The 16,851-nt window shown below is 38.7% G+C and overlaps 1 protein-coding gene across 2 annotated transcripts in view; it reads right to left on the bottom strand.

Moving 5' to 3' along the window:
* The window catches only part of AQR (aquarius intron-binding spliceosomal factor), a 58,324-nt gene extending 44,603 nt beyond the window's left edge, over nt 1-13,721 (bottom strand). The window contains exons 1-12 of one of the 2 annotated variants that reach the window (XR_008577311.1): nt 13,526-13,712; nt 12,605-12,661; nt 11,386-11,426; nt 10,353-10,388; nt 8,346-8,466; nt 6,963-7,103; nt 5,414-5,482; nt 4,816-4,916; nt 4,062-4,138; nt 2,716-2,780; nt 1,199-1,315; nt 122-235 (exon numbers count right to left, since the gene is read on the bottom strand). Coding sequence is in view for 1 of the 2 variants with exons in the window: in XM_054826991.1 (XP_054682966.1) it covers nt 122-235; nt 1,199-1,315; nt 2,716-2,780; nt 4,062-4,138; nt 4,816-4,916; nt 5,414-5,482; nt 6,963-7,103; nt 8,346-8,466; nt 10,353-10,388; nt 11,386-11,426; nt 12,605-12,661; nt 13,526-13,609 (1,023 nt within the window). In the remaining variant the exon portion in view is untranslated. Of the gene's footprint in view, nt 1-121; nt 236-1,198; nt 1,316-2,715; nt 2,781-4,061; nt 4,139-4,815; nt 4,917-5,413; nt 5,483-6,962; nt 7,104-8,345; nt 8,467-10,352; nt 10,389-11,385; nt 11,427-12,604; nt 12,662-13,525 lie in introns of both variants that reach the window. The other variant, XM_054826991.1, reaches the window with a different exon arrangement.
* Nucleotides 13,722-16,851: the final 3,130 nt, after the last annotated feature.

Genomic DNA, 16,851 nt, shown 5'->3' with positions numbered 1-16,851 from the left:
CAATAGGAAAAATAAGAGGTTTACTTTGGGAAATAACTTCATGCCTATTCCAGCTACAAACGAGACTAAAACAACAAAACCAAATCCTTTCCCTCCCGTAAGTACTTCACCATCTGCCTACCTGTAAAGAAGTAATTCTGTCATAGTGAATTGTTGTCATCTCATTCTCTGTCAAAGCATTTCCAGTCTGATCATTGATTTCAAAGCCAGTGTAGAATTTAAGCATATCTAAAAGCTGAGACATCATCCATACAAATTAGTGCATTAACAATAAGAGACACCCTACCACAAACAAAAACACAATTTAAGAGGACAAATCTAGGCACCACGCACAAACAAGAACTCCTCAAAGTTCTTGAAGAAATGGACCAAGGAGTGGTCCAAAACTTTATACTTGACTGACGCACAAAATTTTGTTGAGGTACCTCATCTACAAGCCATAGAAACTACACCACAGCCCACAACCAATGCGGTTTCTTTTACATACTAGGACTTGAAACTGAAACTAATTGCACTAGGATGACCTTGCCAGAGGTTCACCAAGACATTGAATCCAACTTATGGCTTGCTGCTACCTGAAAGAAGAGGTCTTGCTCCCTCCTGCCCTCTCTGATGCCAGCTCTGGAATTCATCCTACCTTTCAATGATATTATTTAACTCGGATGAAGAAAATTATTCTGATGTGCTGCTGGCTTTGTGTTCCATCAATACTGACCCTTAGAGAAACTCAGCAAATGCCAGAGATGGGGACAGCAAGCAGCAGGAAAAGCACCTGAGATGCAGGAAAGGGAAGAGATCTTCAAATCCTGCCACAAAAAACAATACACTGTCTATGACTGAGCAAACCGAAGGACAGTAGTGAAAAACTGCTGCACTGTAGAACAGTGAGGTCAAAACAAAGCACAGAGGAACTCAATGGTGACAACTTCTGCTATACATGGGGTAAAGCATGGCAGAAGCTGCACTGTTTTCTGGGTTGCACTTTCAAGAACTGTTCAAAAACAGAGCCAGAAACACAAGAGCAGTCACACACATAGGTGCAGGTAAGAAAGAACTACTGTCTGAAGGATTTAAATAAACACGTAGTTTGCACCCATCAGAAAAACCTGTCTTAACAAATAAATATAAAAGAAAACAATTGCGGTATTCAGTGCCGCATCAGAATGAAAAATTTATTTTCAACAACTTTGTATCTCACCTGGCAGAAGAGATGACCCTCCTTCTCTCTTTTAGCAAGACTGGACAGGTAACAGTGAACAACAAGATGGGAGTCATCCAGCACTGTATTAAACCAGCGCCGTGTGGGAAGCAAAGCCTGTGGTAAACAACCTCACGTTAGTACAAGCAATTATCCAAAATGTACAAAATCTTTGTTTCTCATAATTTTCCATTTCAAGAAGATAGATTCCATATCAAGATAGATTGCTGCACAGTTATTTACATATCTAATACCCTAACAGAGGTTCTCATGTTCAAGCAGCATTTAAGTATGCCAAGACACTGGTTTTATGCAGGTAGGCTGCTATGCACACACCCTTTTATAGGACTGGGAGCACAGCACAAACTTGCCATTGAGACTGCATCCTGCCAGTAATAAAAGCAAATTAAATAAAGCAATTGTTCTACTAGTAAGTGTCTACATAATGACTGTGTGCTACAAAAGCTACATCAAACTGCTGTAACATTTAAAACGTTTGGTTTCTATACTCATTTCATTAATTTTAAGCTTGTCTTTCTCAAGACTGCTAACTGTGTTTCTTCTAAATATGGTATCTTCTGTTCTTTGTAAAATACTCAAATTAGATCTAAGAATTTTTCAAATCTGAATTAAAAAACTAAAAAAGGTTTTTTGTAAAAAAAACCCAGAGATCATTCCTTCTCAATGTAAATAGCTTAAGCTGCTATACGTAGCAACTGTTCAACAGCATACAGTAGTACACCTCAACAATTCAAGAGAAAAATTAGTTGTTCTCAATGGAATCTACAGACTGAATTTAGGAAGCCAAAAAGCATCTACATGGTGTTTAGTATTAAGATGAAGAAAATAAAAGAACATGTAGTAGAAAGTGTTAATTGCCCTGCACAATAATTACAAAATGCAAACTCAGAAAACCGTAAGAACTTTTCATGGAGTCAGTCATTCCTTTCAAATTATCAAATCACCAAGTTTTGATGGTGGTCTATATTGTAACATGAAACAAATATTCTGAAAAAGGCCTCGACATAAGTAAAAAGAGCCCATTAACACAGTATATGCTACTGAGGGAAGACAACTTGAATTTACAGCTAATTTCTCATTTGCTTGTTCCAGTCATTTAAACAGGCTTCATAAACTGTCTGAATTCTAACCTTACTGTAATACCTAGCGAGAACTGACTTCTGGGTTATTCCTAGCAGATGAAAGCATCACACATTTTCATCAATTGCCAGAATTATTACCACTACTCCAATTAACAAAGTCTTTTTCATGGAGCAATTTAGGATGCTAGCTTTCTCTAAGAGTTCATCTGATTTATAAGCATAAATAGTCAGTTCCCAATATGAATGCGCTGCTACAACCTCCTATTTACAGATGGAAAACCACTATTAAGCAACCAAATGCCCAACTGTGACATAACTGCCTGCTAATTGGAATAAGGCTGTAATAATGACTTTATGCACTTAAAATCTAGAAAAGTACACCTAGAAACAGGTTGAAACGATTTAGTAACTTACCTCAAGATCTAGCATGAGTTCAATGAATCTCTCACAATAATGAACTTTATCCATAGAAATAGGACCTAGATAGAAAATAATTTTTTTTGCAATTGATCCACACCACAATATATTTGTACTTGAACTATTCTTTTAAAAATGTAATAAATGCTACTAATATATCAGTATTAGCTTTTAACAAGATTCAAAAGTTAACTAGCATATTCTTCTCTTTTTTCTGAAAGAATCCTTTCTTTCATGGCAAACCAGAAAATTTTTGGATATAAGGAAGTAATGGAACTAGAGTTTTAGGAGTCGTTTTAACCACTCTGAAAAAACCAACAAATGTGACACACAAAAATGCACACTTCTACAAGATACCAATGGCCCGCTAAGCTTCCTAAAAGCTTTTAACTCTGGGTACTCAAAAATACCTATTCAAAAGCTGCAATGAAGGTGTGTGCAAAAGGCCTTCACAATACTCAAAGCTAGTCGGCGGTGACTACTAAGGAGCCTCTAGAATCATGGCAAAATACAACACTAAATCTGCTTTAATGAATACCTACTTCCTAAAGCCTCCAAAGAACTGTTAATGCAAATCTTCCTTAAACAGGTTTGAATAATTGGGAAAACAGAGGGGATAGGTATCCTTTCTGAGAAAGCCACAATACCCAGAATTTCCACTTAGAGCTCAGTTAAGAGCTGAGGTTTGCTAAGAGTTTAAGAGAAAAAAAAAAAAAATTTATGAGCAAAAGCAGCATTCCAGGAAGTGATTTCACCCAAATTGTGCTGTACTTAGAGCATAATAAGCCTTTTTTTGTCAAAAGGCGAATACCTTCTTGTACAAACACTTTTCCTTTCTACATCAGGCAAGCATATAATTTTGCTTGTCACAATGCCTTAAAAATCGAGAGCAGTCAAATCTTGCAGAATTTCACTTCACTTTGGCTTTTGTTCTTACCATAAATCAACAGTACTGACAGAATACAGTCTTATGATATGCATTTATACCACCTGTTTAACAAGGCATCTAAGTATGTACAAAATGCTTTAATGCTGTAAGCAGGCTGTAAGCACACAATAAAGAATATCAGTACACAGAAATATTTTTTAAGTCCATACTAAACAGAAGGAGGTTTAAAGTAGCTTTCCGCTATTTCATTTTTAAAGCATATACTATTGAATTGAATAAATTGAATACTAATTTTGACATGAAATTCATGCAGATAGACATGGATTTCACTAAAACCCCACCCAGATAAGATCTCCAACCTCAGGTTGGTAGCCTAAAGAGTAGTTGCTTCAGTAACAGAAAAGAATTTAAGACAGATTACCAGATAACAAAGTAACAGAAGAACCACCGTTACCTGAGACAGGTATTGATTTTAGCACAGAAATGAATTTCTGAATGAGCTGTGAAAGAAATCTTCTCTCCCGATATGCTCTAAAATCAGACATATGACAAAAGCATTAATATTCCTTAAATGCAGACTAGAAGTACATCGTATCTTTCACTAATACAAAGTTAGCTGCTTTAAAATTTATATAGTGGTAGCAGGTTGCTTTGAAACACACCTGAACTGTTTAGATGGTAACTCTTCTCTCTGCACACAGGCAGACAGATTAGCAGAGTCTACATTTTTAGGCACAGAACTGAAGAACAACCCATGCTTCTACTGAGTCAAAGAGAAGTATGTCACCTACAACCTACCACATTGCAACACAAAAGTACTGGAACATGTAACTTTGGTGGGATACACAAATTTATTCAAATACTTGCATAAGCTATTTGCTTAGGAGCTACACATTTGCTAAAGGTCATGGAAAAATACAAGTAACTACATGAATATTCTCTTATGGCTTCCATCCTATAGCTCTAAGATTTGTTATCACAAATTCACTGATCAAATAAAATATTAGAGTTCTATAACAGTATTTTAAATAAAGACTACTGGAAAACAAAACAGTTTCCAGAAGATCACATATAATCAATCTTATCTGCCACCTTCGCAGTCTTTTTAAAAAACACAATTTTTTATTAAAACAATTTATTTTAGCTGAAACACAATGAATGCATTAAGGGATTTGGATTTAACAGGAAAAAAGGTTTCTTTAACATACCGCATTCTTGTCTCCTCATCCATTTTCTCATCATTTTTCTTAATTAGATTCCAGAATTTTCTTAGTTTTGGTGTCTTTTTCAGCTCTTGTTCTAGCCGTTTCTGAAACATCAAAATGTTATTCAGTCACCAAGAATCCTTGTTTTCAAGAGAGATAAAATACAATCCAGTCTTCTTATTAAAAAAGAAAAAAATATGTAACAAATTGAAATAAACCGCCATCTCAGACTAATCTCAATAAGTATCACTGTAAAACAAGAATGTAATTCTCTCTGCAATAGCAGAGAGAGTCTAGCCATGGCTAGATGTCAACTCCATTCCCCAGTCCCTGTGATCTCATGGCCTTGTCTATAAATTATAGCTTGAAGAAGCTATAAGCAACAAAGTTTAGTTTTATGAAAAATTACATAATCGATAATTACATGGAAATTTGCAACAAACAATAAAGAAAATTTTACCAAGCACACAAATATAATGTCATAGCAATGCAGGCAGATTTTAATATTAGACTTCCATAACAGCATTCCATAAACATTCACTTTATAGGACTTGGATAATGCCTAGAAGATTGCTTTGCCAGTTTACAGTGTTATGCTTACAGGTTGTAGAGCCATCCACATTGGTAAGGAAATGAGCTGCTGCACCTGACTTCTGATCAAATCCACCTCCTGTTAGAAAGTTACAGACAGAAAATGTTCCTTTAAAATTCTTGTTTTCTGATGTGCTTGTCTTACAAAATACATCAATGTACATTACCACCTGCCAAAATAAGTATGTTGTTGTATTAGATTTCACAATTTCCTAACAGGAAACTGTACAACAGCCTACCCAGTAGCACTTAAAACTGCTGACGACTTTCACATTTTAGGCACTTTTCAGGGATTCCGTCAGTTCTTAATACTTCAGCAGGGGCTCCATCCGTGTAAGTAAATGTAAATTCAACTGTTGTTTCAAGTATTCTCTCTCCAACTCTGCCTGTCATCTGGATCCACAAAGTTTTCTTTCTTTCCTAAACTACTGAAAAACTTTCATTAACATCTTAAATATGTTTTCACAGACAAATACTCCATTCTCAGCATTCTGAAACGTCACACTTCAATGCTCCTTACTTAAAACACTACTGTGACTATCCTGTTCTGCATTTCACAAAGTAGTGCAGCTTCTAATAGCAGTATGCTTTTACAAGCACTTTTTTACTGGCTTCCATATCACGTTATGGAGATATATCACGTTATACAAGAAACATGCTCTGCAAGCAGGATTCCATACAGTCACTATCAAAACCCTCCTTTAAAATGAAGATCCATTGTACCATGGCCACTATAGAGAAATAATACCTCAATAAACCATACACATAAGGTTAAGAATAATTACTGGCTCCCATAATCATTCCTAATTCCAAAATCAAATCGTACACTTTCTGAATTTTTTTTGTCTGTGAGACACAATTTTGTTCTTTAACTGTGCAGACCCTGACTTTTACTGATACATCCTGTGTGCCATATAAGTAAAGAAAAAGCCAAGTAGCAAGAGAGGGAACAGTACTGTTTTACATAACACATAATTGTAAGTAAGTTACCCTCCACGCTTGCTAATTAGGATCTCTAACTGTGTTTTTACTATAGACTGAGAACAAAACTTGGTTCAATGCTTTTTTAAAACTAGCTCAAGAAAAGTGCAGATAGAAACACTATCTAAACCTGGTTTCAGAAGTGAAAAAATTACTGTCTTTCTCAGTAGTTAACGGAACTAATTTTGTGCAATTGCCCAGTTAAACTAAAAAAAAAAAAAAAAAAAGAGCACAGTACTAAATAATCTGCTTTTAAGTGTAAAGCACCTTTTCAAATATAAATACATATTTTTAAGCACCATTTTAAATATAAGTTTGAGTATATGCATTTAAATTGCAGTAAGTGCCAATCCTCCAATTTCAAATCTCTTTTATGACCTTGTATCAGAGAAAAGCAAACATGATGAGAGAGAGAGAAAGCAAGAGTCAAAAGGAGGGGTAAAGGCCCTCTGTACTGTCTTCTTCCTTAAATGGGAATTTTGCTTCATTTGTCTCATGAAAAGAAATTGCTCAAATAACTCTTCTTGACACAGAAGAGCAAAAACACACTGGAAGTATTACAGTTACTTTTAACATACCAAACTATTGAAGCAGTGATCAAGGAAAAGCAGCAGAACAGTCTGTTCATGCAGAGAGTATTCAGTGTCATTTTCAACCAGCGATGCTTCCAATATGCATTTGAAAAAGAAGGGAAAGTGTTCTGGTTTTTTTTTGAATGTCTAGGAATAGAAGAGGAAGTTGATTTTGAGTCAGGTTGATACAAATCATTTCAATCTTCATTCACATAACATAGCTTAAGTTCTCTAAATCCACTTAAATCTATGAAAGGAAGGATTAGATTTTCTCTTTTTCATTTACTCTGACAAGGCAGCACAAACAAAACAGACTAATATTCTCCTGACCAGGGATCTTCACACTATGGGAGAGCTCTAATGAAACTATTGCCTTCTGCATGGTCTAACACAGGTGATGCACAGGACAAACTGAACAAGAAGCACAAGTGGAGTGGATTGTGCTGTGGGATGCTCAACTGATGATTGCACACAATTACTGTAAAATGACATACGTTAGAAGCGAATTGGTAGATTTTGGTGAAAACTATGGCAGCTGTTTAGTGATCTGCAAAAAGTGAGTAGGTCAAAACCACCAGAGATTGACTACAGTTGTGGAACTCCCATTCAGCTATCTCAGCCAGAAAAAGATAACCCCAATAATCACAGAGATAAAACAGTTTCTTTACAAGGGCAGCCACGTACTAAATAATAGATTTAACTAAGCTGCTTGGAAAGTAAGATGCACCTGTCGTTTTGCTTCTATTGCCTATGCCAGAACAAAAAAAGGCACAGACATCGTACGCACAAGTTAATAATCCTTTGTTCTTTGCCAGCATTGAAGTAACGGCACTATTATCCGAGTAAGTGTGCTTCTGAAATAATGCTTGCATACAATTCCTAACCAGGCTTATGTTGTTGAGATGACCTATGAGAACTGGACTGTTCATAGAAACACTGTATTATTTCTGAACCTATTACTACAAAAATGAGTACACATAGAAGCAGAATAAAAGATTTTTTGAGTGTAAAGTTTCATGCAGGAAAGCTACAAAACCATATATCTGTAGATATAAAAATCCTTTTTTTCTTTCAATATCAGAGCAAGAGGCTCTCTGCAAATGCCTGACTTGTCAAATGCCAAAAAAGCAAATGCTGATGATGATATAAAGGCATCACACGGCAGAACAAAGGACTCGTGCACCAGAAGGAATCAGGTGATTTTTCATCCGTCCATTGCTTTCTCCAAAAAGAACACACACTTTAAAACACCATGAGACATTCCAGCTGAGGTACCATTTACTTTTAACACTACAAGCTTTGCTACGTTCTGTCAGTGTAAGCGAGCACACCGCAGAAGCTGCAACTTATAGATCAAAGTCAATTCTAGCTGTAATTGAAATTGGTTACCTCCCACGCAGGGACATTCTCTCTGAACTTCTCATTCACCATACAGCAGATTGACATTAAATATGCCTTACTGGACACCTCTGGAGAATAATTCATCCATAGGTAATTTTCAAGGTACTGGCTGTGAAGAGACAAAGAATATTTTATTAGTTGCTGCCACCCACATAATCTGTCACTCATTTGAAAGAGCAGTTATCCACAGGGGTTTCTTCCTCCTTCTCCTTAAAGCCATCTTTATAGTTTGTGAATAGTTCCTGAAGTTACCTCTCATCTAGGTCACTGCAGCAAAACTTGCTAGACTCAATAACTGCTACGAGAGACAGATGAGTTTCTTATCAGGAAGACACATTCACCAGAGGGTTTCCAAATGTAACAAATAGCCACGGCTCAATACCAAGTCAGAATATGAATTCACGTTGATTTTCCAAAAAGAGGAAAAAAAAAAAAAGAAAGAAAAAACCTTCACTCATCTAAAGAATGTCACATGCAGCATTTCCTAGCATAAGATGTGAAGGACAACTACTGTATAGCTCTTGAAGTCAGCCCTAACATTCATTTGGCCCCTCATGAGCCTTTTTACTTTTTTCCACAGCTTACTTTTCTGATGTCTTACAGTAAGCTACTGCAATAATTTCACATTAGACAAGTACCAGAGACAGTGGGGGGAAAAAGGCAATGAGAAGTTCTATGTAACCAGGAGCAAAAGGCTCAGTAATGGTCAGACAGGGAATTCTGCTTCCTGGGAGCTCAGCCAGAATGCGTAGCTTCAGATGGAGCTGAGATAACCTCGCAGGCATATACAAAATGAAATACATGCTGCTTCCCAAGAGCTTGGATCTACCAACGGAAGGGGGGAAAACCCCCACCAAATCCATAGAACTCCATACTTCCTTTCACCCAGGAATTCCAATAAGCTTCAATACGTTTTAGTAAAAATACTATTATGCCCCCAAGTAAGGATAAATGTATGTGAGCAAGAATGAAGGACATGAAAAATCTCATATGCACAAAGACAGGAGAATTTGACAGATGGATGGGGAGGTGGGGGGGAAAGAAAAGAGAAAAAATGACTTACAGGACAAATGGCAGTAGATGGGGCTATAGACCAGAAACTACTAAAGTTACATTACAGGCTGGTAACACTAAGAATGTTCACAGAAAGGCTAAAAACCTCTAACTCCATGGTACTGCTGGCATACAAATTCCAGAAGTCATGCTACCAGCATGCCATTTGTTAGTGTCAAACCCCAAACCGTAGCTTATGTTTTCTCTTCCACCTTTTCTAATAAAGAAGCACAGAACAGAGGGAAATTTGTCCTGCTTTTCTAGTTAGTGGTACTACTTACATATTTCAGCCTTTTCAAACAAAGAATCTCTCTCAAACAAAAACCATCTCATTCTGCCTGCTCATAAGATTGGAAAGATAAAACAGAGCCAAATAGAACACTAAATATTGTGTTACTAAATATGTAAATGCTGCAAATATTTATTTTACATCATTTTAGACATGCTTTATAAGCTCTTCCAAGAAAGTCTGAAGTAGCTGTAAAAATCTTCTAAACAGATCTCCATTTCTTTTCAAGTGAAGAAGACGTTAGTGATACTGCTGCAACACAATTCATTTTTACCCTCACAGTAAGTGACTTAATTCAAAAACTTTCTCTGACTTTGGTGAGTTCTGATTTAAGGCTTAGTGACACATTCCAAATAACAGACCCATGTTTTTCACCTCTTTCACCCACACTCTCTTCTTCGGTGCTTCACTTGCAGTAGAAATTCAGAGTCATAAAACAAGATACTCTGACACATTACTTATGCTTATGAAATTACTTCCTCCTCAAATTGAGCTCTCCTCACTTAATTTTCCTACTTACACAATTCAAGGCTTTAGTAAGTAGGAACAAATGAGTATACTACCTTCAAACTGACTTACTGCCCTGCATTTGCTTCTCATGTTTACGGGTTCCTATGAAAAAATAGCTTAAAATTTCACTCCAATTAGCTTACCTGAATTCAAGAAGCATTATCTTTCTAATAGCAAACCTAAAAAGGAAAAAGTAATCAATTAACACAGGAAAGAAAGCCTCCCATAAACATCTTAGCTGCACAGAAAATGGTAGTATTTTCCCTTATTTTATTATATAACAAAACCTGTACCAACATCTAGGAATTATTTCTGCCCCTCCATTTCCATGCAAGAGCAACCACTTGAACGCAGAAGCAACTGCTGTAACACTGTGGAAGCCAGTGTTCGTGCAGGTTCATTAAGCAATCACATTCACATTAAAAAAAATCCACCTAGATCTTTTAAATATGAAGACACAGCTTCTAACAGCCTTGAAGGCAAACTGCTAGAAACTGAGCACATCTTCTGGAAAACTACAACTATATATTTAATCAGTTGGTAATGGTATCTCTTCTTAGTGACCGGAAATGGAAGCTTGCTCTGATCCTGTATGGCAATTCTTACATTACTCTCGCAAAGAAATCATAAACAGAATTCTCTCCAGAGCTCAAACTTCCCCTGAAGAGCTCCCAATAGCTATGGTTACAACTCTTTCCTGTACACAGAGTTGTAGAATGCAGTTTATCTTGAATTGTCTCCTCCATCTAACATTACGATTCACTGAAATGAGACTCACCCTTTATAAACCTGGTAACAATATTTAGGGAGAGAGCAAAAAGCTAGAGGCAGCACACACTTTTTTTTTATTTACATACCTTGCCGACAAAAGAAGGGACCAGCCTTCTACAACCATCACAACAAAACCGACATAAAACACAACAGACCACCAGATCAAGGAACCAAACATTATGTCCAACCATCACATTTAAGGAATATGACCTCATGAACTTTCTTTTTCCTCATTCAGACTTTTAAATACCACAACGATTACATGACTCAAATGCACTTGAGTTGTTTTCATCTGCTCTCTACATGTTAATGCATTTTAAAATATTCTATGAAACATTAAAAACCACTTCAATACAGATAGTGTTGGAATGCTTGTCTGTAAGTGAAAGTGCCTAGTGTACTTACTTTGACTTGACAATTTCTTTTGTATATACATCTTCAATAACCTATGAGAAAGAATATTTCCAAAAAAAAAAAAGGGTTAAGAATTTTATATATTTCATAAAGTGATTAAAATGAATTAAGATATCTTATGCACTCAAAGTTACTCTGAATTAGTTTCTCTCTGCTTACTACTATTTGATCAAAAATGTTGTAACAGTGATGTCTCAGCTCTGAAGTGTCCAAAAGCTTCACAGACCTACATACTAACAAAGAAAGTGAGTCAGCTTAGGGGAAAGCACACAATGATAGAGAACTGATTGGACCTTCATTCAAGTTACTCTGAAGGAATGTTACATCTCACCAAGACTCTTCTATAAAATCAAACAGATACGCAAACCTTTTTATTGTTAATCTTTGGCTTACTGTTAAATTTAAAGAAGCGTCTTCAAGAGCCAAGTCTGCATCAACTCAGTCATCTGTTGTCACTGGGTTTTTTAACTGACATTTAACCAAATCCAGACACTTTTACCTAGTTTTTCCAGCAAGAATGAAAGAATCTGCACTATCTGTTGCAATAGGCACACTTTGACATCACATGACTCAGAGATGCAACTTACCTGCTTCTATACATCCTAGTTCTAGCAATCACAAATACTATCACGAATATTACAAAGACAGTGATTAAACTGAGGCTAGAAAGGGAGATTTAGCCAAATACCCACAAGGGAAGGAAATCTAACATTTAAGAATCCCGCACCACAGAAAACCAGCACAAAACCAAACACATCAGGCCAAATTTTAAACATTCGAAACACACATATCCACCAGAACAGCACTAAAGCTGTCTGAGCAAAACTCTCTGAAGAATCTTTTAGAAAGAAGTATACAGCTCAGTAATACCTGCATCTTTCACCCTTCTTTGATTTCTAAGAGTAGCCCCTCCTCAAACATCTTTTAACCTCAAAGGAGATGCTCAAAAACCTTTTACTCTCATAAATTCTTGGTCAAAGCACACAAAAGAACTGCACTGGTATAGCACACCTTCATAACAGTGCCTACAGTTATAAACAACAAATACATGACAAACAATTTATAGTTACAGTGTGTTAAGGAACTGTTGACTTTCCAAGCTGTTTCCTATACTCTTATATAAAATAAGCACCATTGGAGGTTGGCACATCAGAAAAAGTTTGATACTCATTCTTTTACACTCCAAAACAATTCCAGTAGAAGTATTTACCTTTGAATCAAAAGACAATTTTTTCTTCACGTGTGGAGCCCAGTATTTATTTGCTAACTGTATAAGGCAAAAATAATTAAAAAAAAAAGTTAAACATATACATCGTCAGTTGTAGTGATACAGTAATTCTATAACGCATCTCATCCCCAAACTTTATTTCACTAATATCCTTCTTAATTTCAGCTTATGGTAACTACAGACAACAAAATTATGTTTTCCAGTAACAATGCTTTTCATCTATTTAAGGTTTTATGCCTAAACCTTTTCCAACAGAGGTGTGATTCTCCATAAAAAACTTCAGATGCATAGACTGCTATATAATAAACAAGTTTTTTTTTCTTAAGCTATTTTTAGCAAAAAAAAAATGCCATGACCTTTCTGGGACTGCAAACCCCAGGTTGCAAATGACTATGCTCCCATTGAGGAATTTCATAAAGAACCAGAGGCTGCATAGGAAGGTCTAATATTTTAAGGCTATTTGCTGTAGCCATCGCTGCACCAACACTCGTGAGCTCTGGCGGCAAGAGCTTCCCAACCAACTTTATTCAAACTTCTTTATACTGTACAAGAGGAAGGAAAGCAGCATTTCCAGCGCAGGAAAATGATCACTCGCATAAAACCACTTGAAATGCTCAGCTCCAAGAAACTGTCAGCAACTTTTCACGTATTATAACAAACCTGATCTATTTTGCAGCGCTACTCTTGTAAACCTCTCTAGCCTGGAGACGCTGGGGCCGTATACCCGTTCGTATGTCTCCTCACTCACGACAAAGCAGGACCCTCTCCCTAACACCCACGCACCGCAAAGACTACCGAAACACCGAGGCGCCGTCGCTGCCGGAACGGCCCTTCCAGCACCTGGCTCCGGCCGCTCCCCGCCGGCCCGGAAACCCCCACGGGCCGCTCCCCCGCTAGCCCTACCTGGGTCACGTACTCCGCGTTGATCTGCGACACAGTGGGCGCCACGATCTTCTTCGGCGGGGCCGAGGACGCCGGCGCCGCCATGGTGAAGCGGGCCCAAGCCGCCTGGCACACGCCGGGCAGTGCTGCTGTCCCCCCGCCGCTCTCAGCCCGGGCCAGGCCCAGCGCACCGCTGCCGGTGCGGAGGCCGAGCGGAAGTAACCTCCGCGCACGGAGCAGCGGAGAGGGGAGCGCTTCCGAGGCGAGCGGCGCTAGAGCGGCCGCGGGGAGGGGAGGGGAGGAGAGGCGGCTGCGCCACCCGCCGCGCCCTCCCTGACACTGCAGCCGGCGAGCGCGGAGCGGCGGCGCTGCCCCTGTCCCCGAGCCCTGAGCCGTGCCCGGGCCGCATTCTGGCGGTCGCTGTCAAGGCCTGTGCCGACGCCGGCCTCGGTGGCGGGCCGCCTGCTAGGCCCAGCCGCCCCAGCAGCGCTCCCGCCCTTTGCAAGGAAACACCTCAACGAGCTAGTCAGGAGTCTGTAAAAGCCGAAAGACTGTGATAAAAGAAGAGGGAGGCAGTTAACACACCTGGTTGCTTTGTGCTCTGTAAATACACTTGGGGTGACTCCTATTTTATTATTTATTTGTCCTGTAGAGTAAAGGTTTCTGTCCATCTAACGTGGAAAAGACCCACTCTTATTAACAGCAAAGAAACGCCACTCAGATCTGGGCAGAGCTGCGTGCTTGCTCTGGTGCATGTCCCTATAATATGTGGAGAAGAGGCAAAGGTAAGAGAAAAATTACACTCACAGAAGTCAGCAGTTTGGTAATGATTTAGAATGGTTGGCAATTAACTTCTATTTGGTAAACAGATTAATTAAGGAGGAAATTAACAGAGTCCCCAGAGAGGTTACAATGCTTTGTTTCCCTGCTCGTTATCCAGTACCTGCCACTTGAGTACTTTAAACTTCCAGGCAGATACCATTGAAGTCTGTTTGAATGTGACCTCCTTTGTTTTGATATCAAGGTGATCTCCATTTCATTTCTTCAAGCAAAGGTTAAACTAAATATTCTCTTTGAAGTTGAATTAGAATGTACAATGGGAATGGAAAAAGTAATGACAGTACCTTGAATGGGATCAGACAATGGCTACATTCAAATAAATATGCCTACTGCATGCCTTTGCTTTAAAAGATCCAGAAAATCTAAGCTTTCTGTATAGAGACAAGTCAAATCAAAAAGTTGCAAAAGTACTGATAACAAATTCTATAAATAACAAGGATTGAGCACTGTCTTGTCTTGGGATTGGAGCCTTTAGAGAGATCCTTATTTGATGAAAATATGCAAACACAAACCAATTAAAATACACTGAAACCAATGTACCCCGTTTGACATTTAATTTGTGATAAAACCCAGCAAATTAGAATGCTTCAATTTAATTCACCTAGAGGTTACACCTTTATGATTGGCTTAGCCTTTTCAAAATCTATGCAGACACCAAAAGGGATAGTTATATTTGCCCTTTCTCCATCACTTGGTACAACTGCTAGCACTTGCATCCATGGGCAGGCGTAGAAAATATGAGTAAAATTTACCTGAGCTGGCTGGGTGAGCCATGGTAGCATGCTTCTGCACCTTAGCTGGTAAGTTTGGGAGGACACTGTAGGCAGTATTGTCTTCCACAGTTAGCTTGTTCTGTAGTTGACTACCTCAGAAATCAATACAGCTAGCTTGTATTTGTATCTATCAGAACAAGCAGAAATGTAACAGCTTGTCAGTTTGGCAAAAAAGGAAGAGAGTACTTTTGCTATCCATGAGTAGACTAGGTGGATAAATGGGAGGAAGGGAAGGAACTCTTGAAGCTACAAATCAGCGATGAAAAAGGACAAACGAATACAAGTTCATGTTGTGGTTTTGCCCCAGTCAGCAGCTAAGCATCGTGCAGCCACTCATTCACTCCCCACCCCACCCCAGCGGGATGGGGAGAAAAATCTCAAGGGTCAAAATGAGAAAACTCATGGGCTGAGATAAAGGCAGTTTAGTAAGTAAAGCAAAAGCCGCACGTGCAGGCAAAGCAAACCAACCATTCACTGCTTCCCATGGGCAGGCAGGTGTTCAGCCATCTCGTGGAAAGCAGGGCTCCATCACACACAACGGTTACTTGGGAAGACAAATGACATCACTCTGAACATGTCCCACTTCCTTCTTCTTCCCCCAGCTTTATATACTGAGCATGACATCATATGGTATGGAATACGCCTTTGGTCAGTTGGGGTCAGCTGTCCTGGCTGTGCCCCCTCACAGCTTCTCGTGCACCCCCAGCCTACTCACTGGTGGGGTGGTGTGAGGAGCAGAAAAGGCCTTGGCTCTGTGTAAGCACTGCTCAGCAGTAACGGAAACATCCCTGTGTTATCAACGCTGTTTTCAGCACGAATCCAAAACACAGCCCCATACTAGCTACTATGAAGAAAATTAACTCTATCCCAGCCAAAACCAGCACAGTTCATTGCCTATAAATACAGGCTGAAAATAAGAAGTCTTCTAAAATTGGCTTTCAGATGGGAGCCAGAAGTTTTTCTTGTGTTTAAGACAGCATGGGACACCTAGGAGAGGCTGTGATGATTTCTTGGGATCAGAGGTGACAGTAATTGATGACCTTGGATTTCTAATCACATGCTCAAGTACCACCCACAAGGTGACATTTTTTCAGAACTATTACCATGCCTAAAAGTAGGTATGCAAATAGATTTTGGACTTGGGCTGGTAAATTTTCTAGAACAGCTTTGCAAAGCTAACGTAAACCTTCTGACCTGTGTTTTATGATAGATCATCGGTCATGTGTGAAAACTCACAAATTTCCATATGACGTCAAAACTATGAAAACTCAAGGAGGAATCCATGTTTACTTAACTTTTGGCATTTGGGTGTCCCAATGAGGATGTTAGTTGTGTTAAACCTCCCTGCAGTCAATGTGGTGATGGAGGTCCTACCAGAGGGCAAATCAGAACTGATTTAAGTGCTCTGACTCATTTTCTGAAGGAGCTTCTGATACTGGCAATGAATATTAGCTGCCTAATGTTAGATATTATGATTACATCTCTCAGTGGCAATGTCAAATAAAGTGATAAAGATTTTCTCCCTATAAATAATGCTGTAAATATTTCTTGATGAGGGCTATTGTTTAGTTACAGAGTGCTGTGACAATAGGACTACAAATGAATAGTAAAAGCATAAATTAGTGCATTGGCAAAATACATTGCTTTCAAGCCTCAAGAGCAGCTGAACCTTTAAAGAGGAGTTGTGGTGAGACCAGGCATAATGACACCCAGTGTTGTACCTATGTCCTCGTC

This window comes from Grus americana, chromosome 5, assembly GCF_028858705.1.
Source record: "Grus americana isolate bGruAme1 chromosome 5, bGruAme1.mat, whole genome shotgun sequence".
NCBI lineage: Eukaryota > Metazoa > Chordata > Aves > Gruiformes > Gruidae > Grus > Grus americana.
The sequence above is the reverse complement of the archived record's forward strand: the minus strand, read 5'-3'. Positions and strand labels throughout refer to the sequence as shown.